Source organism: Leishmania infantum, chromosome 35, assembly GCF_000002875.2.
Source record: "Leishmania infantum JPCM5 genome chromosome 35".
NCBI lineage: Eukaryota > Euglenozoa > Kinetoplastea > Trypanosomatida > Trypanosomatidae > Leishmania > Leishmania infantum.
Genome location: NC_009419.2, coordinates 834,645 through 861,466, shown reverse-complemented (window position 1 = coordinate 861,466; position 26,822 = coordinate 834,645). Strand labels below are relative to the sequence as shown.

At 59.5% G+C, this 26,822-nt stretch overlaps 6 protein-coding genes across 6 annotated transcripts; all 6 read right to left on the bottom strand.

Annotated features, from left to right (window-relative positions):
* LINJ_35_2140 (putative glycerol uptake protein) lies at window positions 1–1,725 on the bottom strand (the record flags this gene model as incomplete). Its single annotated transcript, XM_003392754.1, has 1 exon — window positions 1–1,725. A coding segment is annotated over one exon (1,725 nt), but the record flags the coding sequence as incomplete, so codon positions are not given.
* A 2,717-nt stretch (window positions 1,726–4,442) lies between these two features.
* On the bottom strand, window positions 4,443–6,965 carry LINJ_35_2130 (putative glycerol uptake protein; the record flags this gene model as incomplete). The annotated part of the gene is made up of 1 exon (XM_003392753.1): window positions 4,443–6,965. The coding sequence occupies one exon, from the start codon at window positions 6,963–6,965 to the stop codon at window positions 4,443–4,445; it is 2,523 nt and encodes an 840-aa protein (XP_003392801.1).
* Window positions 6,966–9,442: 2,477 nt separating this feature from the next.
* Window positions 9,443–10,681, bottom strand: LINJ_35_2120 (putative glycerol uptake protein; the record flags this gene model as incomplete). The annotated part of the gene is made up of 1 exon (XM_003392752.1): window positions 9,443–10,681. The coding sequence occupies one exon, from the start codon at window positions 10,679–10,681 to the stop codon at window positions 9,443–9,445; it is 1,239 nt and encodes a 412-aa protein (XP_003392800.1).
* Window positions 10,682–13,221: 2,540 nt separating this feature from the next.
* On the bottom strand, window positions 13,222–13,590 carry LINJ_35_2111 (conserved hypothetical protein; the record flags this gene model as incomplete). The annotated part of the gene is made up of 1 exon (XM_003392751.1): window positions 13,222–13,590. One exon carries the CDS (start codon window positions 13,588–13,590, stop codon window positions 13,222–13,224), a length of 369 nt encoding a protein of 122 aa, XP_003392799.1.
* Window positions 13,591–19,202: 5,612 nt separating this feature from the next.
* Window positions 19,203–21,197, bottom strand: LINJ_35_2110 (conserved hypothetical protein; the record flags this gene model as incomplete). The annotated part of the gene is made up of 1 exon (XM_001468991.1): window positions 19,203–21,197. The coding sequence occupies one exon, from the start codon at window positions 21,195–21,197 to the stop codon at window positions 19,203–19,205; it is 1,995 nt and encodes a 664-aa protein (XP_001469028.1).
* A 1,896-nt stretch (window positions 21,198–23,093) lies between these two features.
* On the bottom strand, window positions 23,094–25,265 carry LINJ_35_2100 (conserved hypothetical protein; the record flags this gene model as incomplete). The annotated part of the gene is made up of 1 exon (XM_001468990.2): window positions 23,094–25,265. The coding sequence occupies one exon, from the start codon at window positions 25,263–25,265 to the stop codon at window positions 23,094–23,096; it is 2,172 nt and encodes a 723-aa protein (XP_001469027.2).
* Window positions 25,266–26,822: the final 1,557 nt, after the last annotated feature.

The following is a 26,822-nucleotide window of genomic DNA, read 5'->3' as shown; positions in this document are numbered from 1 at the left end:
CAGAGAGCTCGCCAGCCGTGCCAGCAGACTGCGGCGCGGCGCGCAGTTCGTGGGGCGACCGTTCTCCAGCGCAGCATCACTTACTGCGCCCGTCGGTGCCGCGGCGGCCATCTCGCGCCGGAACGCCGCAGCGGCCCACCCAAAGCACCCGCTCACCGCCACCTCCGCCACGAACATCGCGGCAATGCACACCGCCCACTTGACAAGGTGCAGCGCCGGGTCGTGCCACACCGCAATGAACAGGAAGATGGGCAGCACCGACAGCGCGACGCGGCTGCGGCCACCCATCGGGATGTACATGTACCGCACGATCCACAGGTTGAAGGAGGCGTGCCAGTCGCGCCAGAAGCCCCGCACCGTCAGCGTGTTGCCGAAGCAGCGCCGCATGTCCTCCGGAACTTCGATGCCGCTGAACATGGCGAAGAGACGCGACGACTTCCATATAAAGCTGAACTTCAGCCACAGGTAGGCCAGCATGTAGAACAGGAAGTGCGCCTGCTCCAGCAACGTCATCCGAAGGATCACGAAGGCGTACGAGCCGAGGCACGGGATGTGCACAAAGTGCAACAGCGTGTACTCCGTGATGTAGATGCGGAGGATGCCAAACGCGTACCTCACCATCTTGCGCAGCGGCATCGACGTGCTCGGCACGCGCATGTGCGACACGAACGCGTTGAAGGACGACATTGGCCCGGCAAGGTACAGTGGCGGGAACAGCACGTAGGCGGCGTAGTTCAGGAAGTTGTAGTCGGCGGGGTCGCGCGCGTACTCGGTGCGGTACTTGTAGCAGCGCAACGCCTCGGCGGGCAGCGCGGCCGCCGACGCTGCGTTCTGCTCGCGCAGCTGCGCGCACTCGACGCAGCCGGTGTCGTGCTTCGCCCTGGCACGGTCGCGCGCGCGTGCGGCGGCGTGCGTGGCCTCCCACAGGTCGTAGTTGAAGGCGATGAGGCGCAGCGTCGACATGCGGAAGGCTACGCACCAGCGCATACGCTGCTTCCAGAGAGGTATCCGGACCTCGGCCAGCACAGCCCAAGCAACCTTCTCGGAAGTGGGTACGAAGTACTGCAGCCAGTACGTCTGCTCGAACCCATCGTTGATCTCGATGAGGTACAGGAGAGTGACGTGCGCGGCCCACATGATGACCATGAACAGCCAGTAGGGGCACCAGCGCTGCAGCCGCGAGAAGATGACGTAGTTGGCGATGATGATGAGCAGCGGGAGGAAAAAGTGCGGGCCGTGCACAAAGATGACGAAGACGACGCCCACAACCGTGTAGAAGGCGGGCAGGATCCAAGAGCGCTGCAGAAAGGCGGTGCACCTCCTCCGTGCACCTGAGGGTGAGCCGAGAGTGCGCGCGCGTGAGCGTAGCTTATCCAACCACCTCGGTGGCATCCACACCTTTACATGGCCGTCCAGCGACCCTGAGCACTCGCTGCTCGCCGAGGGTGATGAGCAGGCCGTGTTGTCAGAGGGGACGGGGGATGCAGATGACGTTGAGTAAGAGAGCAGCGCTCGATACAGCCCGGAAAAGCCCGCCAGCAGCAGGGCCAGACCAAGAAAACGCTTGTAATGAGTGATGAACCCGACCCATTGATCGTCTACGCTATCGTCGTAGCCCTTGGAGCCCATGCGTTCAAAGAAGGGGTTCGGATCGACGGTGTCCCACTGGTACGAAAAGAAATTCTTGTAGCAGAACGACTGGAGCACGGCAAACCCATAAAGCATCGTTCCCAGACACGTTGCGGCGGTCACGAGATACTCGATGGAACACAGCCGAGGGTAAACGGTGCTGTAATCGGCGGCCCCAATGTCCAGCGCCGTGGTGGGGTTCACGAAGTGGAGGTGGCACTAGCGGCTGGAGGGCCTGGGGAAGCATGTTCACGGGCGAAATGGGCTGTGTGTCTTTTTTTTGGCTGCTGCTGTGGTTGTGTCTGATGCGGCGGGTGAGTGATAGGGGAAGTAAACGGAGATGTTCACTGAGACCTGGTAGCGTGGCCATGATCCTCTGAGCGGAGCTAGTGGGGCTTACGGGTTCGCGAGTGGGAATTGTCGGCGATGGAGCGAGCGTCGACGTGACAAGACAGGCAGTGCTCACAAGAAAGGCGCAAACAGACAAGACTCGGGTATAAAGGGGGGGGTAGGCGAAACATGGTAGAGGTGGTTAACAACGGAGAATGCCGGAAGGGGAGGAAAAAGTTGAGCGGCACGCAGATGCTGCGCATTCACCACTGCGGGCAAGAGGAAGAGGCCCCGCCGGTACGGCGCATGTGTGCAAGCAGCCACTGCGAGAGGTCACAGAAAGCGGGGGGGGGGCGGCAGAAAAGATTCAGTTGAAAAGGGTGAGGGAGAACGTGCGGCAAATACGAAATATAAATGGTGCTTTTCCTTCCCACTGCCGTGTGAACTCATCTCTCTCTCGGCCATGCAACGCGAGGCCCAACGCCACTCCGCATCCCATTCCCCACCACCCGGCCCCTGCCACAGGCCCCATCCGCGTGGTGCGAGGCGGCAGGAGACACACGCGTTTACGGCAAGGCGCCAGCTCGGTGACCTGAGCGCGGCCCCTGCACCCAACACTAACCCCCCTGTCACCAGCAGAAGCGGCTCGGCACTTGGCAGGGGATGGGGATCGGGGTGCTGCTTGGCTTTCCAGCACAGCGAGTTGCGAGGGGGGTGGGTGGGCACTGGACCCTGAGATAGCACGCACGGAGAGGTGTGTTCCCCCTTGCTCGCCTCTTCTGCCGTGAAGGAAAGAGTAAAAGAGAAAGAGAAGCGTCGGCCGCACGCGGAGACCCCAAGCTGCCGAAGAAGATGGACGGGAGTGGGTGAGTGGGATCGTGTGGATGCAAGCAGCCACGGCAAAGTGGCGAAAAGAAGCGACAACCATAACGGAGAGGGAGAGCGAAGAGGGAAGAGCGCAGACCAAGTTCAACCACACGTGGGACGCCCGTGCCTGTGCGTTGATGCCTTCACTGCGACTGCAAAGGAAAAGAATACAGGCAAAGCATACCACGGCTTGTGGCTCGCTCGCACCGCGTAGTAGCACACGTGAGTCCGGGAGGGACGTTGCGGATAGGCTGGACGGAAAAGCTGGGGTGAAAGAAAGATGAGGATGCGGGATAGGGAGCGAAGACGATAACAGCAGCAGTAACACGACGAGAGCTGCGTGGTGATGAGTTTGGAGGGGGAGGGGCCAAAGGGAACACCGAAAATGGTGAGCGGAGAAAGACGAGCGCCTGCGCCACAGACGGAGGGAGGGGGCCCTGCGAAAAGAGAAACGAGAACACGCCCACCGCGCGGTGCTCAGCGGCGAAGGGGCGAACGGAAAGAGCGACCAGGGAGAGGGAGAGATATCCGCGAGAACGAGGAGAGTCGGCGTGCTGAGCACGCGCACAAACGAAAGCCAGCAAAGACACGATGCACTCGCACGGGGAGGGGAGAAGCTACAGGAGACTTGCCAACCGAAAGACAAGCTGGGAGGACTCTGCGAGTGGCACAGCCGCGCGCGGGATAATAGAAAGCTGGAAGAGGGACGGGAGCGCGCTGCACGCTTGGCTGGCGGATGTGCGGTTTCTCGTTTGCGTTCGCGTGTCGACGGAGAAGAGTAAGAAACGGGCAGCAGCGGTGACTTGGGTTGACAAGAGCTAAGGGGCGAGGGGCGTGAAAGGAAGGGTGGAGGATGAGAGGTGGAAAGACAAGACTCACGAGAGGGTTCCACAACAACCTGCAACGTGAACAGGGGGCCACACAGGAAGCACCGGCGAGGGAAAGCTGAAGGGCGACACGATATGTGCGCGTGCCAGAAAAGGCAAAGCAGTACACACCCCAGACGCGGATGACGCGGTTTGACACGCCACGGCACGGAAATAGGAGTACGTGAGAGAGGGGGAAGGTGATGTTGAAGAGGCAGCAAAACAAAAAAGGAAGTTCACTGGTAGGACATCAAACCGAAAGGGGGGTCGGCTGGAGAGGGCGGGGACGCGTGCACACGCTTCTCCTAGCATGGGCACAGAGGCCTCCGGTGCACGCACGCAGATGTAGCTGACTTCTTCAGCGCCATTCTGCTTCGTCGTGCGCGTATTTTCCTTTTTTGAAGTTATTTTCTGCCCTGCTTCGCTCCATTCGTTCATTCTTCGACGCTTCTGGCTTGGGAAAGCACTGGGATGAGTGGGAATAAAAAACGGAGAACACACACACACGGATGTATATGCATATATCTACATATATATATATATATGCACAGATGAATGGATGTATAGAGCGGCGTCCACAAGCAGCTATGCCAGCGGCACATGAGGACGACACCACCAGTGGCTCACACTCCTATGCACCCGCCTGCGCATGCAGACCCTCAGCCCGGAGAGCAACCGCCAGAACTACAAAGAGCGTGAAGGTCCGCAGAGGCGGCGACTCTTCACATCCGCCGACAGTCATACGTTCTCTCAGGTCCTCCCTTCGACAGGAGTTGCCCCGCTGGTTCTCTTATTCAGCTTATACTGCTGCCGTAACCATGACATCATGTGCGCTTGCATGTCCCGGTCAATGACGGCTAGCGATGACAGGGTGTACAGAGAGACGAGAAGACCAGTAGCAAACCACGGCGTCAACTGCGAGAATGATCTTGCGATAATGTCCTCTGCATCCGTGGGCTCCAAGGTAGTGCCAATCTTCGCGATTGTAGCTGAGCTGTTTTGCATCGAGAAACCGATAAGGTTTGCCACAATAAGCGCGAAGACAGTTGACATCCCGCCTACAACGCGGATTTGGCGGTGCAGCCAAGCTCGCGTGCGCGGGCTCAAGCGACGCGCAGAGAGCCTCGCCAGCCGTGCCAGCAGACTGCGGCGCGGCGCGCAGTTCGTGGGGCGACCGTTCTCCAGCGCAGCATCACTTACTGCGCCCGTCGGTGCCGCGGCGGCCATCTCGCGCCGGAACGCCGCAGCGGCCCACCCAAAGCACCCGCTCACCGCCACCTCCGCCACGAACATCGCGGCAATGCACACCGCCCACTTGACAAGGTGCAGCGCCGGGTCGTGCCACACCGCAATGAACAGGAAGATGGGCAGCACCGACAGCGCGACGCGGCTGCGGCCACCCATCGGGATGTACATGTACCGCACGATCCACAGGTTGAAGGAGGCGTGCCAGTCGCGCCAGAAGCCCCGCACCGTCAGCGTGTTGCCGAAGCAGCGCCGCATGTCCTCCGGAACTTCGATGCCGCTGAACATGGCGAAGAGACGCGACGACTTCCATATAAAGCTGAACTTCAGCCACAGGTAGGCCAGCATGTAGAACAGGAAGTGCGCCTGCTCCAGCAACGTCATCCGAAGGATCACGAAGGCGTACGAGCCGAGGCACGGGATGTGCACAAAGTGCAACAGCGTGTACTCCGTGATGTAGATGCGGAGGATGCCAAACGCGTACCTCACCATCTTGCGCAGCGGCATCGACGTGCTCGGCACGCGCATGTGCGACACGAACGCGTTGAAGGACGACATTGGCCCGGCAAGGTACAGTGGCGGGAACAGCACGTAGGCGGCGTAGTTCAGGAAGTTGTAGTCGGCGGGGTCGCGCGCGTACTCGGTGCGGTACTTGTAGCAGCGCAACGCCTCGGCGGGCAGCGCGGCCGCCGACGCTGCGTTCTGCTCGCGCAGCTGCGCGCACTCGACGCAGCCGGTGTCGTGCTTCGCCCTGGCACGGTCGCGCGCGCGTGCGGCGGCGTGCGTGGCCTCCCACAGGTCGTAGTTGAAGGCGATGAGGCGCAGCGTCGACATGCGGAAGGCTACGCACCAGCGCATACGCTGCTTCCAGAGAGGTATCCGGACCTCGGCCAGCACAGCCCAAGCAACCTTCTCGGAAGTGGGTACGAAGTACTGCAGCCAGTACGTCTGCTCGAACCCATCGTTGATCTCGATGAGGTACAGGAGAGTGACGTGCGCGGCCCACATGATGACCATGAACAGCCAGTAGGGGCACCAGCGCTGCAGCCGCGAGAAGATGACGTAGTTGGCGATGATGATGAGCAGCGGGAGGAAAAAGTGCGGGCCGTGCACAAAGATGACGAAGACGACGCCCACAACCGTGTAGAAGGCAGGAATACACGATGAGCGGTAAAGGATGACCCGCTCTGCGAGCGTGAGGGCGGCGTGGGAGCAGAGTTGGTAAACGGAGGCTAGAGGAGTACCCGGAGGACGTCGGTCTCCGACATCGGCGCGTTGCTTTCCTGTCGTAAAGGCGGACAGCGGAGAGGACGAAGATGACGGAGGCGACGAAGCCCTCGAGTCTCGACACAGAGCTGACCACGCGCCAAGGAGAAGCGCCACCCCCAGGAGCTTCGGATATTGTCCGCAGAACCCCGTCCACTGCTTATCGGTCAAGTTGTCGTAGCCATTGGTGCCAAGCCGCAGGAACAGTGGAGTTGGGTAGACGAGTTTTATCCAGTAGTATTTCGCGTGGCGGTCGCAGAAGTCTCGAATCGCTGCGAAGCCGTACAAAATTATGTAGGCGGCAACAGCAAGCCCGGCGAGATACTCGAGAGAGCAGCACCGAGGGTAAACGGTGTTGTAATCAGCGGCCCCAACGTCCAGCGCCGTGGTGGGGCTCACGAAGTACAGGCGACCGCACTTCCAGGGAGGTGAGCGCTGCGCGGAAGGACTCTTCGCCGCCACCGCCGGGAGCGATGAGCAGCTCACAAAAGCTTCTTCGGCAGCACTGGAGGTCTGGAGAGACCCCAAAGCAGCGCATGAGAGCGAGGCGGGTAATGAGACCCGTTCGGACACGAGTACCTGAATGCTGCCCAACGGTTTGCTCAGTCCGCCCTCGGTGAGCGAGCCGGCGCGGCTGGTGAGTGGCTGCCGTGGTGCTGCATGCACACTACTGCCTGCGGAAAGGGCCACCGGCGAGGTCGATACAAAGCGGCCAGCACCTCCGCTGGCCGAGGTTGGGGTGTGCTCCATTGGTGAATGCATACCACCAGTGCAGCATCACCCCGTCCGCAAGCACGGAGCACCAGCGTCACGGTCCTGCAACAGCCTGCTCCCTCACCTCGGAGATACCGAGCTGTATCACGAACACGGTGCCTCTCTCTTTCTCTCTCGGTACGAAGGTCAAGGCGGCGGTAACCACACGGAGAGCCGCCGGCCCATGCGTGAAAAGGAGCCCGGCGAGTGGTACTCGGGAATGAGCCACACAACAGCCAGAAAGAAAAAGAGAGGGAAGGGAGAGAATGGAGAGGGGGAGGAGGGGGGGGGAATACTTCGATAGAAAAGATATTTTAATGTGCGTATGTGTATGTATGCATATATTTGTGCTTGTGTGTGCGTGTGCAGGGATGTGTAGTTAGGAACGAAGCACAGAGACGGAGTGGCAGAGCGACAAGGCACCTCAAAACGTAAACGTGTGAGACAGCCGCCGCCACCGAGACACTGATCACACGCGCACACACGGGCGTGCCTACAAACAGCAGAAGGCTACAGAGCGGTAAAGAGACGTGGCAGAAGAAAAAATGAACGGCAGAAAATGTTAAGATGTGCCTCACCATGGCAGCGGTGCGAAAGAGAGACCGGTGCTGGGGAGGATATTGGGGGAGAGGGAGAAGGAGGATGGGAGAGAAGAGAGTGTGTTTAATGTGCTCACACGCACACACGACAATGAAGCGAAAAACCTAAGATAAGAAATAAAGGCAAGCGCGAACAACAGTATGGACGCAAAGTAGTCAATACGCAGTCACCGACACACACACACACACACACACACGTACGCGCTTGTGTACACATGCAGACGCGGCAGCCGTGTGTGAACGCAGAAAAACGAGGAAGAAAAACAAAACAAAAAATGAACAGCGATGCCCATCGGAGAAGCAGATGGTTGACTTCCTCGACAAAGATACCTCGAATGGGAGAATGGGGCGGAGGGCAGAAGCGGATGCAAGTTCAGTCGATGCTCAGCGCGTGAGAGGTGCGTGCATGTGAAGCCAGTGAACAGCGCACCGCCTCTCATGTACCGGCAGGGGAAGGGGCCGTAGCAGCTCGATTACGGAGAAGGGTCTTGAGCCGGAAAGAACGAGAAGATGCCGGGAGAGATGGGAGGCCGGAAAGGTGGAGATAAATGGCAGCGGGAGAAGGAAGATAGAGTTGGACGTCGCACGATAGAACGAGGGGCGAGGTTTGCCTTCTGGGTCATCAAAGCCAACCACCGCAGACGCATACACGCACACACAGGAGGTCGACAGAGACACCACCTAGTGATGCAGGGGACTTTATACGCTCCCGCGCGAGCCGGATCGTGCGTGGCGTACCTGTGCCCACTTGTGGAGTAGACGCTGATCAAACACAATTTTGTGCGCAAGAGCAGGGCAAGCTTGGTGACCACGCATCACGTCGCCCTGCCCCGTATTTCCCCAACCTTTCACTCTTTCCACAGGCAAGAAGCGGAGAAGCGTCACACAGCACCACAAACAACATCAACAAAGCGAGCACGACAACAAACAACAACAGTGCTCGTGCATCCTCACACACGGACGGCCGGCCACGGCAGCAGGACGAGCAAGGGCGGAGATGACGCGAGCCTCGCAAAGGCGCGCCCCACCCCCACAGGCAGGTGAGCATCGAACGAGACACGAGCAGAGCTTGCACCGAAGTACGACCAGCGTAAACCTCTGAAAAAAAAAGTGACAAGGAAAACGTAAAAGGCCAAATGAGCGACACGCTGTGTTGCGCATGCCAACCTGTGTCCACGCTCTCTATCTCTCGGCCATGCAACGCGAGGCCCAACGCCACTCCGCATCCCATTCCCCACCACCCGGCCCCTGCCACAGGCCCCATCCGCGTGGTGCGAGGCGGCAGGAGACACACGCGTTTACGGCAAGGCGCCAGCTCGGTGACCTGAGCGCGGCCCCTGCACCCAACACTAACCCCCCTGTCACCAGCAGAAGCGGCTCGGCACTTGGCAGGGGATGGGGATCGGGGTGCTGCTTGGCTTTCCCGCACAGAGAGTTGCGAAGGGGGTGGGTGGGCACTGGACCCTGAGATTTGAGGGTGAGGGTATCCTCCGGTCATCAGAGAACGCACGTCACAGTGAAAAGTAAACCATCACCAAGACAGTGTGTGGTAGCGGGAAGCACACGGAGGGGAGAGTTGTAGAGGATAGGTGTGTGCGTGTGCGTGTTGAGGGGCGAAGGGTTGAGGCCCCTTGTAGTGATGGTGGTGTTGCGTGGTGGTAGGGAGTCACATGCCGCCACACTACAGCTGCTTCAGTTGATCTCCATGGGGCGGTGCACCCATTCCCCTCGCCTTCACATCCCGCGTACACACGCTACTGCAGGCCGCCGTGCACACGATGACTGCCAAGATAATGTGCAACCATGCACCTGCTTCTTTTAGGACCTTGAAGAAGAGCGCCTTGGCTGCCCGCTTCTCCCTGGAGGCGGCCTGCACGTGCGGCACGGCTACCCCATCATATTCGCTCTCATGACCCCCAAGATACTCGAGAAGCAGCCACCGTAGCACAGATGACGTCGCATTGCCGCTCGGCTGTGCCGGCTGACGTGGCGGCCCCAAAAGTACGTCTTCGAGGCAAGGAGAGAAATACGCCAAGAGTATTGACTGTTGATCCTCACCCCTCTCGTGGAATGCGGTGCCGCGGCGGCCATCTCGCGCCGGAACGCCGCAGCGGCCCACCCAAAGCACCCGCTCACCGCCACCTCCGCCACGAACATCGCGGCAATGCACACCGCCCACTTGACAAGGTGCAGCGCCGGGTCGTGCCACACCGCAATGAACAGGAAGATGGGCAGCACCGACAGCGCGACGCGGCTGCGGCCACCCATCGGGATGTACATGTACCGCACGATCCACAGGTTGAAGGAGGCGTGCCAGTCGCGCCAGAAGCCCCGCACCGTCAGCGTGTTGCCGAAGCAGCGCCGCATGTCCTCCGGAACTTCGATGCCGCTGAACATGGCGAAGAGACGCGACGACTTCCATATAAAGCTGAACTTCAGCCACAGGTAGGCCAGCATGTAGAACAGGAAGTGCGCCTGCTCCAGCAACGTCATCCGAAGGATCACGAAGGCGTACGAGCCGAGGCACGGGATGTGCACAAAGTGCAACAGCGTGTACTCCGTGATGTAGATGCGGAGGATGCCAAACGCGTACCTCACCATCTTGCGCAGCGGCATCGACGTGCTCGGCACGCGCATGTGCGACACGAACGCGTTGAAGGACGACATTGGCCCGGCAAGGTACAGTGGCGGGAACAGCACGTAGNCGGCGTAGTTCAGGAAGTTGTAGTCGGCGGGGTCGCGCGCGTACTCGGTGCGGTACTTGTAGCAGCGCAACGCCTCGGCGGGCAGCGCGGCCGCCGACGCTGCGTTCTGCTCGCGCAGCTGCGCGCACTCGACGCAGCCGGTGTCGTGCTTCGCCCTGGCACGGTCGCGCGCGCGTGCGGCGGCGTGCGTGGCCTCCCACAGGTCGTAGTTGAAGGCGATGAGGCGCAGCGTCGACATGCGGAAGGCTACGCACCAGCGCATACGCTGCTCCCAAGGAATTGCTTCCGCATCTTCCTGAATGGCTTGCAGGTGTGACAGAATACACGAAGTGTAGTACTGTAACCAGGGCGTCTGCTCGAACCCATCGTTGATCTCGATGAGGTACAGGAGAGTGACGTGCGCGGCCCACATGATGACCATGAACAGCCAGTAGGGGCACCAGCGCTGCAGCCGCGAGAAGATGACGTAGTTGGCGATGATGATGAGCAGCGGGAGGAAAAAGTGCGGGCCGTGCACAAAGATGACGAAGACGACGCCCACAACCGTGTAGAAGGCGGGCAGGATCCAAGAGCGCTGCAGAAAGGCGGTGCACCTCCTCCGTGCACCTGAGGGTGAGTCGAGAGTGCTGCGACAGAACTCAGAGGTCGTGAAATGGCAGTGATGAAACACAGCAGGGATGTTACCCAACGTATGAGCCGAGCAGCATCGACGAGCACTGCCGCGGACATTGCCAGGCTAGGGACGCCACGCATAAAGGGGCGCTGCTGCGGGTTTTGTCAGCCGTCCTAGCCGATGGCACGGATGGTGAAGTGGGCTGCCAAGAGTCAATGTGACGCGCCGACGCCGACACGTGGGAAGTTGATGTTCGAGGTGAAGAAGAGAGCCGCAATCGAGAAGGAGCGGAGCAGGAAGCCGAGAGTGACGACTGCGTAGAAGAGACGCTCGGGAGATGAAAAGCCTGGTGCCGCGGACGTGTCTTCTTCCATCTCATCATCAGGTCATGCGACACGGCCGGGGCTTTGAGCAGACGCCGGCGACACCAGTTTTGACGCTGCTGCGGCTAACCGCGTCGACCGAGGAAGCGGAAAGCGGCGTTGCCGGCGGTGATGAGGGATCCAGGACCTGAATCTGGGTAGGAGCGGGGTATGCCTACAGAACCGGCTGCAACCACAGCTGGGCGGGTTCCAAAGGCTCGGGTATCGGACGGCGGTCAGCGAAACGGCCCCTGTTCCGTGATGACGTGCCATCCGTAAAAAGCATAGTGATCTGGAAAACTTCCACATCGGTCAGAGAGGCGCGGCACGACAAAGGGCCGAAGCTGAGAAAATACGGAGGCAGTGAGGTTAGCGAAGAGCTGAGGAGTAGGGAGGGGAGGGGAGGGAGGCCGGACCATCATCAGCTCCCCGCTCCATCTGCGTAGATGAGGAGACAAACAAAGAAAAAGAATCGATGATCGATGATCAGTTTCTCCCTCTCGCTATCCGGTAGCGTCGCGCTCTGCCGGGATGAGGATTGCGCGCGATCTGCTGGGGTCGAAAATCAGCCTATGTTGTTTTTTGCCCGCTCTCCGCATCTACCATGGGTTGCACATACACATACACAGGAAAAAGTGTGTGCATGCGTACGCGGGGGAGGTGTGTGTGGGGGGGGGTGATGATGGGCGCGAAGCGTACGAGCAAGCCAGAACAGATGTAGGGAGGGCGTTTTTTTTTCTCCTTTTCACCGTTGATTAGTGGTGGGTGGTGGTAGTGTGGCAGTTTATGTGTGTGCGATAAAGAGAGACAGGTGGTTGTACGACCGCGCTCATGCATGGGAACGGAAGGCATTGAGAGGGAGTGCAGCGCCTATAACGTTTCGAAGTTGCACGACGAGATGAGCAGGTGTTCGTCAAGCATACACAGACAGACGTAGGTGAGATATGATGATGTGGGAAGGGCTTAGGAGGAGTATATAGTGCTATGCGAGGGCAAAAAGGCATGCGTAGTGGGCTCAGCAAAGAACGGACTCGGGGGGCGGGGAAGTCCCTAGCGCTGAGCTAGCCACCTCCGTTAGCACACGGCGACGACGCGCACCGCCGTAGAGTGTATCTGGCAGAGCGTTCAAGCACCACAGAAAGGCCACCTAGCTAGCGGACGTCTAGCATCCTCATCACGACCGATAGGCGGGCACGCACACACGCATATATCTGCTTTTCGAGCCACACAAAGGTACAACGACGGCGAGTTGCGTGACACAGGGGTCGGTGGGTTCGCGGTGCGTGAGAAAGGTTGATGTGTTGCTGCGGAAAAGGGGAAGGAAGGGTGGGGCGCCAAAGTGTTTCAACAGACAAAACGGTGCGGCAGAGTAATGCATGGTGGCAGGAGGCCGGCGGTACGCCGTGCGGCCCTCGTCGCCGCCATCTTCCCGCGGACCGTCTCCGCGGCGTCTTTCTCACTCTTTCCCTATTCTCGCCCTCTTTTTGGTTCGCCCCTTCAGCGATGATCCTCCATCCCAAACCTCCGCAGCTCTCGCGCGTGCCGCCGGTGCGGTGACGACAGTGATGTTAAGCTGTGTGTGCGTGTATATGTATAGAGAAGAGGAAAGATAACGAAGGCCATAAAAGGAAACCACCAACAACAAAAAATCACCCATTTTGTGAATACTGGAAAGAAGGGGGGGGGTGCGAACGGGCGGGCGACGAAAGGACGGCAATGACAGCCCCTTTCCTTCTCTTTCTTTCCCTCTTCCCATTGTCGAAGTAAAAGGCAAGCCGAAGAGAGGTAAAACAGGTACAGGATATGCGCCACACACACACACAGACGCACACGTACATGCTAGCACCGACGTGCTCTCGCTCTCTCTCTTTCTTCCTCACGTACACGCACACATACACGTGCGTGCATGCGTTTTTTTGTTTATCATCGAGGAGGACCTATTCTGGGCCATGCGCTCTTTGGCTTCTCTGTGCGTGAGTGCACACATCAGTGCCACATTTTTGTCTGCCAGGTTAGGCACGTTGAGTGGGGAGAGCTGAACGCTAAGTGCTGCAGTGGCAACATCGCTGAGCGAAGGGCCTGAGCGCACCACTCTGCGCACGCTGCCGCAACCTCAGCCGAGACAAGTTTTCCATCCTCGCTCACCATACCCTCCTCTCCACCCAGCGTGGCGCTGCTGCGGCAGAGCGTGTTGAAGGCGAGCCCGGAGCAGAAGCTGCTGTGCTTTCCCTCCACCGCGGCAAGAGGGGCGAGAGAGGGCAGCATGCGCTGCGCCTGGGCCGCGTTTTGGATGTGCAGCTTCGCCCACATATGGCGTGGGAGCGGTGCGCTCGCAAAGACACGACGGCCGAACATTATAGCAGGGGTGGGCGGCGTTTCTGACGATATGCCGACGCACACAGACACGCATACACACAATAGCCTTTACAGCTGTGATCTTGGCTCGCACGAAAGCAAGCCGGTAGCAGATGTAGGCGCACCCAATACGGCAGGCCCCACGCTCACACGCCGGTTGACCTTAATTAGAATAACAAAGGCTAAGCACACAAGGAGTACGCCTGACAACGATGGTGACGACCAACGTCCATGAAGCGTGTCGCACTCAGTGACGCACCGCCCGTGAAAAGATAGAGAAGGAACTCAGACCGACCGACAGGCAAGCGCAAGTCGAGAGGTGCTCTGCCTTTCTTCCTTAGTCTGTATGGCTTCCACAGCTCCTGCATAAAACGGCGGGTTTGCCGTCGGTTCAACGAGGCAGAGCGACAGGGAGACAGAAAGGAGAGAGTGAAAGAAGCACAACGGCGCATTTCCGCGTACGCGCCCATCAAGGCTTTCAGCCGCTGCCGAGAGGCAACAGTAGGGTCTGTCACCGTCCAAGATTCTTGCTCCGAGCAGAGACTCTTAGCTTCCCGTCCTGCCAGTTCTCTGCCTCGCCTTCTCCACGTCCTTGCGAGGGAGAAGGTGTGACAACCTGCGGCAGCTAAGAATCGAATGGCGATTTCTTTTTCTTCGTTTCTGGGTGTGCATTCGACCTGAAGCGGTGCTCGCGAGGAGAGGGAGCATGCGCAGGCCATGCTGGGTCGTGCCCGCCGATTTCCTGATTGAAAGTGGAAAGATGCTCAGCGGGGATGGGGGAATTCAGGGGAACGCGCCACTTCGGCCACAAACGCGGTGCGCAGACGTCTCGCATGGCCGCACCGGTTTGTTGCCCATCGAGGGGCATCACGCTTCTTTGAGATGCTCGATAGATTTATGGACGACTACCCCGCTAGTGCAGTCTCGCGTAGTACCCCCATCCGTAGCCACTCCGTTTCTCTTGTCAGCTAGAGGATTACCCGTACGGGGGAGCAATGAGTGCTTGGCTGTCTCGGAAGTCCAAAGTCGCTTGCACGGGAGCCTGATCCTCTGTGCAGGGTTAGTAAGCGTCAATGCCGCGAGGGAGGCCATCGGCAGGGTTGGTTTCGCCTGCCATGTAGAAGAATGCCACCTGCATATTCTTCTTGTGGACAAGGGAGTGCATGCACTCTCGCAGGGCGTTCACGACGTCTTCTCTCCCGACCCCACCGTAACCGCTCTGTCGTCGTTGCGCACGCACAGTGGTGATGCGGCCGGCCATCACAGCTCACTTCTGACCCTCTTCCGGACAACAGCGGTAAAGCAGGTTGAGGGGTCTCAACGCCGCCGCTGGATCCGCGCGCACCGAATACTTTGCCGTGAAGTGCAGGGTTTCGTTTCGCGGTAGGGAGCTGTGCTCGCCTTCAAGGTTGCTCACCAACCTTTGCTGGCACTGGAAACCGTCGCCGGTGCGCCAGCGAGTTAAGGCACCCCAGCTCTCAGCCGAGGCGTCAGTGACATTGATGTAGCCATGTGTTTCGCCCGTCGTCACCAACGTCCATCTCAGGTGAGATCTGCCACCACGGGTTCTGCATGAGCCGGCGAGCCTTGACCTCTCGTCAGGCTTCGCGCGTGAGGGTCCAGGTACGGAAGCGGTGAGACCCGTTCTCTGCCCCGATCCACCAGACGGTAGACACAACGATGCCCTCTCGAGCAACAACCGGGAAAAAAAAGGTTGGGTGGGCGCATCATAGCTGCATACAGAGCATTCATTGCCAGCGACACGTAAAGGCAACAAGACCGCAGGTAAAGGCTTCGGCGCGCATCGCTAACGCCGGCTTTGCCACTGAATGGAGTGAGTGCGAGGCGAATATCGCTCACGGCCGTGCCGCCACGGAAATACATATATATGTTTGGCCTCACGAAAGCTCAGCTCATCGTGTGCCACCTGCAGTCGCCCCGTATTCCTTTTGCGCCCTAGTTCCTCTGTCTGGGGGATGGCAGCAGGTTCGTCTGTCCAACACATCTGAGGATTGCGCGTACGGCTGAAAGCAAAACTTGCTTGTAGCCTTCCCTCGTGGCAAGCATCGTGCCGGTGATACCGGTGAGGATTGTCGCGGCGGTCGGCATGCCCACGATCATGCGTGTGATACCCGGGCCCACGGCCGCGCTCCATCGCGCACCTGTTGGCCGTGCTGTCAGGCGCAGACACCCATACGAGGTCAACCGCGGAACAAGTGCATCACGAACCGCTTCACCGAAGCGGACTAGCAGCTTCAAACGCATCAAAAAAAAAACGGACGGTGGGATAGTGTGCTAGGCGTTCCGCAGCCCTCGTGTACATGCTCCCGCCTTCTCGGGGTTCGTCAATGGTGGGAAGTCTTCCTTGCCGGTGACAGAGTGCATATTCGGCCCGGGGATCCTCCGCCGCCTCCCCTTCACTTCAGAGACAGAAAAAACGTTTGCACCGTGCACCCCCAGGCCTGCAGATTGCCAACGCGCGGCTCCCGCCCTCCCCCCAGCCTGGGTTTCGCGGGCTTCACCGTGTGCCGTGTGCGCAAGCGCCCCCTACCTACGTGACCTTGCGGAGCAGCTCGTCAATACATTTCGTATCGGAAGCGCTTCCGCCCCCCAAAAAAAGCCGGCGTCTGCGTCGCCACAGTCTACTGTCGAGGGGCGTCGGTCGAGCAGCGCGCGCGCTGGCTTCCAGAGCTGTTTACGTGATAGTGCTGAAGCACATCCGTCAGGAAAACGCGCGACCGGCGAGCGGTGGAGTCGGCGCGCCCCACGTCCGCGCCTAGATGTCCGGCGCAAACCGTGGCGATCCTAGAAAAGTTTTCCGCCGCCACTGTCGCGCTTCTGCCGGGCACATCCACTGACGGGCGCTGCGATGCCTGACCAATGCGCAGAAAGCGTTTTCTTTAGATGCTTGCGCACCTCTTACGCTGGTGCTGCGTCAAAGATGTGCAGCTCCGGAGCCTCCGTGCTCACCCTCCTCGATGACGCCAGCGATCCCGTGGTGGCGTGTGAGCAGCAGGGAAGAGATGGGCATCCGCAGTGGTGCGCGGTGCTCCATTTCCAACACAGCCAAAGCGGAGCGCGACCGCAAGCCGTGCAGCAGCGTCCACCTTTCAGCACGGGCTCCACCGAAGGGCATTCGGCGGCTGCGCCTCCACCTCCTCGCTCGCAGGGGCTCTCACCCGTTCTTTTCCAATGCAAGATCGGTGGCCCCATCCTTGGAGGATTCAGCGGTCGCATCACTTCCGTCGCGGTACCGAGGCGTCTGGTTGTCACGTCGACGGTTGCCGTCTCGGCCGCGCCGGGCGTTGCCTCGACCTCGGCCTGGCAGGTTCTTTGCGCAAATCGTTCCCCGCCGCGGGAACTCCATGATTACAGCTTCGGTATTCGCCATATCCGCGGCCTCGACGTGTTGTTCACCGTTGGCGTTGTCGCCTCCCTCCAAGGAGGAGCCGCCTTCACAAACATAAACTTGTTTGCGCAGGTGCGGAAGAAACCCTGAAAGGCGTTATCGCTGGAGCGGTCTTCGAGCACGCCATCCTTCGTTATCGACGCACCGCACAGACGACTCTTCAGATACGCCAACTCCGTTGCAGGTGAGTAGCGGGGCACCGTGAACCTCTCGACCAGCTTGCCGGTGGTCGCCTAGTCTCCGCAAGACACGATATCGGACAATCCGGTGCTTGTACCGAGCGGTAGCACGCACAGGTCAAAGGGGGTTGCCCGTGGCCTGCACCCTGTCCTTGACGCAACGAACGCAGCGCCGCACGACATGAGTGGCTAGGCTGAAGAGGCTTTGCCCTTTGCGAGCACTTCGTGCGCTTTTCTTCCGTCTTTGCGGGTCAGCTCGCTCTTCTCACCATCCCGAGCAGTAAAGCCGGCAGTGTAAGCTCGCGCTGCAGCTTCCATGGGTGGAGCTGTGTTCTCGGGCTGACGGGCAAGGCAAGAGGCTGCATCACCCGCACCATCGGTCTTAGCCGAGAGGCGCACCCGCTCTTTGATTGCCTTTTTGGATGCGGACATACGCCTGCTTCGTGGCTGGGGATGTCCTTCTTCACTTGTTGTTGAAGAGCGCTGACTATCTTGTCGACCGGAGAGAGGGGGTGGGTGAGTTGGTGTCTGCCATCTTGAAAAGCTGCTGATGGATGCTGCGGGCGTGGGAAGAAGGATGAGAAAACGCTGTAATGGCTCCCTTTCGGTGTACGAGACGAGAAAGGCACGAACATGTTGCCCAGAAGCGGACAATTGTAGAAGGCAGGCATCATAGTGAGGAAAAGGGACATGCGTACATGAAGACAGGATAATGCGCCAGCATCAGTTGAGTGTCCCGACCGTCTGCTGAGCCACCGGTACCCGCCAACTGAGCTTCCATGTCGAAAGAAACATGCGGTCGTGGTCTGCTTGCTTCTCGGCACGCGGGTACTTGAGTAGTCGCTCTTTGTTGTGGCTGATGCAGATGTGCGCCCTCACTCAAAGAATAAAACACAAAAGGGAGATGAAAGCGGCAAAAGTCTAAGCACACAAACACAAAACGCCACACCGCCCACGTGCAAACGCCCATAGAGACCCATCAACTTTTTTTTCGCGTCTGCGTGCCGCAGTGTGCCGAAGCGCTGGCAACAACAGAGCAACCGCCGGTGGAGTAAAACAATACCCCCTCCTTTCCCACTAATACACCACGCTGGGAGGGAGCACCGAGGGCATGGCAATCAACGGAGAAAGAAGATACAGTCTCGATCAACTACGAGAAAGAGGAGGAGGTAGGAGGAGAAGGAGGAGGGGGGGGGGCGGGAAAAAAAGGATAAGAGCGACGCCGCAGTGTGTTTGGACGGCAACCGAAACAAGACGGGACGCCCTATAATTGCTTTTGTATGTTCCTTCTCTCGTCATCTTTGTGGGGAAGCGGAGAGCCTAGCGCCTGCACTCGGGTACAGCTGACGGACTCTTGGCGTCGGCGGACAGGTCTGGGCTGGCGCTGCGCCGAAGAGGCTTGCGGTCATGGCCGCTACGATTGGGCCAGCTTGCTACGAGTCGTGTCGTCGATTCGACAAACATATGCATCCACCCCCTGCTTTTCTGCCTTAGCTGCGTTGCGGTAATGCTGAGCGTAGTCTTTGGCCTGGCCTGCGCTGTACGCGGTAGCACTGCAATGGGCTGCGCGGCACCAAGCGGCGCTGGTTGGGCCGGTTCCTTAACATAGCCGCCGTGCAGCAGAGGTAAGCGAGCTGTGGTTGCATGCGTAGAAATACACACATATATATATATATTGTTGGCGTGCTTGTAGTGGTAGTAGAGTCACGTTGGCCCAATAATGTTTGACTCTTTCTCTCGCTCTACACACTACTCGCCCGTTTCTCTCTTCGCGCTTCGCCGTCGCTCACGTGCACGCGCCCCCAGCGCGCGTATTGGCCGTGAAGAAGGAAAGGACATTGCCCTTTTGGTCAACCACGAACACATTCTCCAAACACAAAATACCCCGCTGAGAAACCCTGTGACCGGCGACCACACAGGTGATTAAGCCTCATTGCCCCGCAACGCTCCGCGTGTACGAGCTTGTCGTCGTCGTCTTCGCGAGATTTCGCTCGAGTGCGACGGCGGGGAGAAAGCAGAGTGGCTCATTTTGCGAACGACGCCCGCGCCGCCCCGCTGACTCCAGCCGCAGAGACGGAGAACCGGGTTGTGTGAGGAGCGGCTGCCGCGTAGCTGGGCGCCACGCCATACCCTATACTCCGCGCACGTGCCTGCTCCATCGCGAGAAGCTCTACCTGCTTCTTCAAGATATCCAGCTCACTGGGCACTTGCGGCTCCGCGTACAGCAACGATGACTCAGCGCCAAGGCAGTGTCCTGATATCGGCGATGCAATCCGGGGATCCACCGCCGCAGAGAGCGCGGGCGACGACTGGGCCATGTGCTGCGAGATCAGTCGTAGTTGCCGCTGCTTCTCCACCTCCAGTTGATCGATCTGAGTGCACAGGAAGGCACGGTACTTCTGTGCCTCCTCGAGGGCTTCCTGCGCCGTGGCTGCGGCACGATCGGCCATGCGGTCAGTCCTGTTCAATAGCGCCATGTGGTTGCGATACTCGCACTCGCGCGTGAGGATGCGGACTTCGTGCTGTAGCCGCTCGAGCCGCAGCTCCTCACGCAGGCGCAGTATCCCGAATTCGTTCCGCACGCGCGCATGCTCATCAGACTCGATGTTGTGCAGCGTGTTGGGGCTAGCAGTGAGGGAGGGAATGCGAAAAGTTCGCGTGGAGCTGCTGCCAATATCCGCGACCGTCACGGGGCTGCTTTCATGGAAGATGCGCATCGGCGAACAGGACTTTCCCTCATGCTGTGTAACACTAACGCGCTTCAACGATGAGCCAGCCCCGCCGAGGGCGGCGAGCTCTTGCGGAAGGGACTGCGCAGCGCTTGTGTCCCGCGACGCGCGCGTAGCACCTGCCCCGCTGCGCCGCATGCTGCTGCTGCGAGGCACTGCCGTGCTCTGGGACAGGCGCTGTCGCGCGTTGTCTGACCGATCCGAGCGGCGGCGCTGCAACTGCGCGGCAGCCGCGTTGTCGAATAGACTGCCCAAAGAGCCTTTCCGCTGCAGAGGGACCATCGAGATCGAGCCGCCGATGCTGCCCACCTCGGCGGCGTCGTCGGCGGCGTAGTTGCTGTCATCATCGAGCTCTCGGGAGGTGCAGCTCTCGGCATCAAACCCTTCGTCTTCTTCACCGAAGCGCAGGTGCCGTGTGGAGGAGTGCGCCGACTGGGCGGCGCTGGAGCGTGCGCGGCTGCCAATGTGATAGAAAAGGTAGCTGATTGGGTCCACCGGCTTTTTCGCAAAGAGCAACGGCAACAGACCAGTTGCCACCACATACCCTGGGGAAGTCGCCGGAATATCCTTGAGCAGGCTCACTTGGGTCGGGTCCTCGGGGCGCACGACTGGGTAGCCGTCGGCGGAGAACACAACGCTGTGGGTGGCGTCTTCGCCGAAGCTGCGTGCCTCCAGACGAGCCCATAGGAAGTCCTCGGGGTCTTCAGGCTGAGCACTTATGAGCAGCTCCGCCAAGCGCGTCATCACCGCGCGACCAACTTCGCTCAATAGAGCGTTGCTGGCCAGGCGCTCTACCACGGTGTCACCGTGCGGCGTAAAAAACGCCGTGGTGCTAGTCTCCCTGCTGCAAGCTGGGAGGGTCGCACCCGGTCCCCCAGCGGTTGCCGTGGTCTCCGTGGCACCTGTCGACTCTCCATCTTCTTCGGCAGTCGTTGTGCAACCCGCTAGTGAGGCACGGGCGGACGCGGCGCTCGACAGCAGTCGTGCGTTCAGGTGGTCGATTATGTACTGTTCCGGATCCTTTGGCCGATGCTCCAAGGTGAGGCTGGAGAGCTGCAGCAAGAGGGAACGAAACCGCTCGCTTGGGTCATCACTGGTGGTCTGCGAAGCTGAGGCAGCACTTGCCGCCATCATATCCGTAGGAGTCCTCAGCGAGGTTCCGAGCGACGCACCCAAAGATGTCGCGCTCATGTTGGCAGCCGCTGCGACGCCAGTACCCACGTCAGCCAGGAAGTTCGCCACCTCGCCGGCAGACTCCTCCACTGGCTCGAACGAGCGGGAAACTTCCATGGTTGTAGCATTGACAGTAGTGATGCTGCCGTCGTGCTCGATTACCTCCGCTTTCGGGTTGAGTTGCACGTGGGCGTCACTGTGCGCGCTTGCCGCCTCTGACGGACGCCGCAGGGAGGAAGCACGGTATGAAGGGTTGCTGCCGGTGGGGGAGGTTTTGAGGGCCGAGCGCGCGCTGCTATCGGCGCCAGTCAACCATGTTTCGGAGCTGCCACTCATCGCAGTACAGACGGAGTCGTCGAAGCGCAGCTTCTTCACGCAAGCCGCCTGCTGATGATGCACGACCTGTTCGTTGTGTGACATTGTAATAGAAGTCGAATGCAACCAAGCAAACAAAAATAAGCAAAACAAAAGGAGACACCTACAGGACGAATGCCGCACGACTCCAGTACCAGAACTGTACCACGCGCGTGTGTGTATGTATGTGTGTGTGTGCGTGCGTGTGTTTTCGGCTTCCTTTTTTTTTTCGACTCCTTTGCCGGTACCGAGACTGGTGTGCGTCTCGCGTGTGTGTGCGCGTGTATAGCGATCTACGTGCAGATGCGCAGATGAAAAAAAAAAAAACAAAGAAAGCAGACAAGCGAAAGCAGCACAAGCCTGTCCGTATAAAGGGGGGGAGGGAAGGGCTCACTTGAATGCAGAGGCCACACGGTTTTTTCTTTCTCAGCTCGCTGCGATGTAGAGTTCGATGGATGGCGATGGTCTGTGTTGGACGTTCGCTGTGGCCAAGCGATTTCCGCCCCCCACCCAACGCCCAGAGGAAAGAGAAAACGGAGAAAAGGAAACGGAAGGGGAGCAGTGGTGGAGACTTGTGCAGCATTTCGAGTGATGTCGCACCTCTGCTGAGTGTCTGTTCTGCGGAAGAGGCGGCAGGAACAGCGAGAGAGGGTGGAATAGGCAGGGAAGCGTTGCCAGGCACTCCCTGTCTTTCATGTTGTGTGTGTGTGTGTGTGTGTGTAGAACGCTGCGTCTTCTATTGCGAGAACCCTCTTACCATAAACACACACGTAAGGGCCCGCTCTGCTTTGCATGCCGACACTTCATGCGCACCATTGCCGCCCATTTAGAGGAAAAGAACGCATATGCATATGCGGCATTGCCTGTCCTTATCCCGTGAGTCGATGATGCTGCGCCTCTTCCTTTGGTGGTTGTTTGTGCTTCTTTGGAGGTGAGGAGCCGGCAGGGACCGGGCGGGGTAAATGGACAGTTCCAGGTAGGCCCCACTCGGGTACGGGACGCACAAGGCGATAGTGCTAACTGGGCCAAACCGCAACAAACGCCGTAATTCGATACAGCAAGAGAGCTAGACAGGGGAAAAAAGAAAGGGGAAAAGAGAAAGGAGGTTGCGCACGAGTGCGTGCTTGTCGGGATAGTAAAAGAGCAAAAGGAGTGGTGGTGGGCCGCAAGTAGTGCGCCTGCGCATGCCAAATCCTGCAGCACGCATACACTGCACCTTTGCACATCGGCGTGTGCGCACGAGCAAGCGTCACATAGCGCCAAAATCACCGACGTGAGCAACAAGACGAGGAAAGAAGGAGAACAAGCACCTCCCACACACCACGAAGGAGGCGGCTATGCAAGCTCACAGTCGTTCTCCTTTGCTGACCCCCTATCTCTCTCGCCGGTGCACACCTCAAGCGAATGAAAGACAACTGACCCGCACGACACACTTGAAACGGCGAAGGAGGGACGCACAGAGAGGAACGGCATGGAGGCGTGAAGGGGGGGGTGGAGAGAGGGGCTTCGTGAACTGCCTCAAGTGTGAGCACGCATCCATAAAGCACGTAGAACGCAGCCACCATGAACAAGGGCAAGCATCTTTCGTGAGCGTCAGGCAGACACACACTCGCCGCTATCACGAAAGCGCACCAGCTCAAAGACGTTTTTTTTTTGCCTTCAGAACAAGCTATCCCGCTGTGAATTTGGGGATGCTGGGAAGTGCGCGGTAGGCGTCGCGGACGACGATCCCACAGCTGAGCTTTGCAGGCGTCCCTCATGCCCCCGTACAGTGGCAGGAGGTGATGTCAAAGCTGCGGTTCCGCCGTTGGCCAACAGATTTGCCGCAGCGCGCTCGCCTGCGTGCCCAGCGGCGCTCCCGTTGGTTTGGGAGGGCGACAGCCGCGGTGCCGGAGCGGGCTGGAACAAGTCCGAGACACCGGCTGCAAAAGACGACGAAGCGGCGTTCTTGAAGAGGTTCACTCCCGACCCCTCCACCTTGACTCCATCGAAGAGGCTGATCATCGTCCTTCCAACCCGCTCGCGCTGTTCCCGGAGTGGCACCGTTGATCCACATACTCGGCGTGTTGAGGCCGCCGAAGTGCACGGTCTTGCAACGGGCACGTAGGTGCCGTGCATGTGGGTTTCAGCGCCGAGCTCTGACACCACCTCGGCAACCTCTCGGCAGCCCTGAAGATCGGACTTGGCGGCAGCCGGGGCCTGACAGGCAAACAGGCCCTCTTTTTCACGCATAATATCTGTGAGTGGGAATAGGTCAGTCTGTGCTTCTGGGATGGCTGACAGTGGTGTCTGGCGGAGCTCCGCTTGCTGATGAACACCTTGGTAGTAGAGTGCCAAATTCTGCAGGAGATGCATCAGCATCAAAGGCATTTCTTCGTCGTTGATGCACACCGCATGCTCGCGGTAAAAACGGTCTCGGGCAGTGCAAAATTGGCAGAGAAAGACGACTGACTTCGGTTCGAAAAAGCACGCAGCGCGGCGCTGGCAGGCGCCACACCGCGCCTCCTCGCGGAGGGTCAAGATGCTCCTCTCGGGTAAAGTCGCCATCCGGGCCGTCGGGTCTCTCCCCTGTGGCGTCCAGCTCGTGCGTTCCTCTGCGTCGAAAGCGGCGGTAGAACCCTGCGGCGGTCCCGCTCCAGCCTCTGCGCGACTGACCTCCATCCGCTGCTCCTCCGTAAGCTTAGCCCACCGGCGCTGAACCGCCAATACACTCTGAATGAGGGTGACGGGGACCTGATTGCCAGCTATCAAAACTTCCAGCTCTTTGGCCGGCAACCGGCGTAGCACCGGATGTTCCGCCTTGAAAAGGATGGCACGAATCTGCTGCGTGAGTGTATCGAGGCGACGCTGGGCGCTCGTGTAGCACGCTGTGCAGAGATACCCGTGAACCGGGCGCTGAAAGAAGTGCGAAAACATCTCGATCTCCGACTCCTCTATCATCATCAGCCCCTTGTCCTTGTGCACAACTACAGCCTTGCGGCGCACACGGGCTTCCTTGTGCAGCACCGCGTGCCGAATCTTGTAAAGCGTGTGCCGCACCTCGAGCGGACCGACCATGTCAGGGTCCATCACCGCAAGGTCCGCGGTGTGAAGCTCCAGCGCGTCACCGCGCGCTGCCGTGGAGCGTGAAGGGGGCGGCTCGTCCAAAGAGAGCGATATTCGGATACTCGGTTCAGAGGCGTCGACGGCAGCGCGCTTGTCTCGGTTATCGTGATCGTGGTGCTGGGCTTCTAACTCTTCACGCTGGCACCGCGATCGAGGCATCACGTGGCGTTGAGAGGACGACTTGGCGCGCTTGTGCTGAGAGGATGAATCTCTCCTCCGCCGGTGCTTTTTCCTCGTTCTCTCGGAACGCCAGTCTGATGGTGCGACGGAAACATCAGAGGAGCAATAAAGGCTGCCGTCACTCTCGTACGTGGCTGCCGGCGTCGTGGAGGGGTGTTGGAGGTGACGCTGCCGAAAAGCGAGCATGTGTTGGTGCTGCTTAATGTGTCCGTCCGATAGCTGGGCGTCCGCAAGTTCCTCCCGCACTGCGGCCTCCAGCGCCGCCCGCGGCGGTAAATCGATCATAGAGTAAGTGTCGTATACAAACTCATCGTCCTCACGTATTTCACCGCCTCTTCCGCATACGCAGCAGAGGTACTTCTCCTCCAGCTTATCCAGGTGAAGCTGCACGGCCCGCTCTTTTGCCTCGCGGGTGTGTCGGTCAAACTGCGCCTTCTGCTCCTTCACCGTCTCCGACACGTCATCGACGAACTGCTTCTGGAAGGTGACAACAGAGGAGAGATGGTGGCGAAACCACGCCGCGATGTAAGTTCCAGCGGAGGCCATGGTGCGTTTCCACACCACTTACGCGGTTGAGCATAAGCATTGATGCACGCATTCACATCACGCATACGTGTGTGCGTTTGCAGAAGAGAAAGAGGGAGCCAAACGCAACGAGACGTGGGAGGAAAGAAGGACACATACAAGAGGCACACAGAAGGAAAACAGAAAAGAGCGTCACGCATATCACCAGCATTGACGCACATCGCGGCTGCCTCACACCTCCACCTACGTGGTTTACCACTCCCTCCACCCTATCCGCGCGGTGGTAGCGCACACCGCGCGGACGCAATGATAATCATACTCAATTTTTTTTTTCAACGTGTTCGTCTCTCTGTCACGCAACACGATTTCAGCACCACTCTACGTCGCGGCCTGCCACAGAGGCGCCATCGCGTGGGGCCAAGCAGCCGTAGACAGGCCAGTACAGCAATGCGCCGACTCAGTCATCTCGGCATGGCCCCCGCCTCACACTCCACCCGCCCACCCTGCACTCTGCAGGCCGCCTCACAGCCGCTCCCCCATCAGGTGCGTCGCGCCACGTGGTGCGTCTCTCCGGGGCGGCTCAGGCGCCCCCGCTAGGAGCCAGCGAGGAGCGGGTGGGATACGCTCGAGTCACGCCGACGTGTTGCCCATCATATGTGTGGCACAGACGTGCTCACGGTCGCCAGTGGCGCCGACGAAACACTGCACAGCGCCGGACCGCCGACATCGGTGGCGATGCATCGCTTCGACACCCCCACGCTGTGGGGGCTTGACCCTGCAACTACAGGAAGTGGTTCGGCATTTGCCACGGATTGGAGAGAGGGGGGCTGCTTGACTTCCCCGCAAAGAGCGGACACTGGACCCTGCGATGCCCTGCACTGAGGTGTCTCCTCATCCTCATGGGCTCCATAGGAATATGTCAAAAAAAGATAGGTCCAAAGTGACACCCTCGCTGTTATTTGGGCCGCTGAGGCATACGACGGCAGCATCGGCGGGGCGCCGCGAGGGACCAACGTGGCTCTGAGGCATGCGCGCCCCGCAAGGTCGAGTCGAGCTTGACGTTCGGGGTCTGGCCTTACCCGAGGTCACCGCTGGCGAGCCCCGGCCGCCACTCTGCGCGGCTTTTTCGCTGCATCGAGGGGGCGCAGGCGGCGCGGATGACGCGGGCAAGCCTTGATCAGCCAGCCCCCGCCCCCTGTCTTGCGACCGCTCCACCAAAACCGGCTGCTGGAGCAGAACAGGCGCGCGCGTACGTTGCAGGATGATGTGGCTGCGCGATCGAGCCAAAACCCTGCATTCATGTGCCCGAGACGAAAGAGTCCTCGCTGCATCGGCCCATTGCGCGGCCGAGACGCATCGAGCTTCTTCGAGTCACCACCACCGCGGAACCATACCCCCGGGCTCTGCAATTCATGAGGCATCTGGCCGTTGTAGGCCGACATGTCCATAATGCGCTTGTGTGGTGTAGAGGGTGACCGGAAGGCTTTTGATGTGAGGTCCGAAAGACCTTGTGTGATCGGCAGGGCTCATCCACAGAGGCGTGTCTCAGTTGTGGGACACAAGACTCTGGGGTGTGGC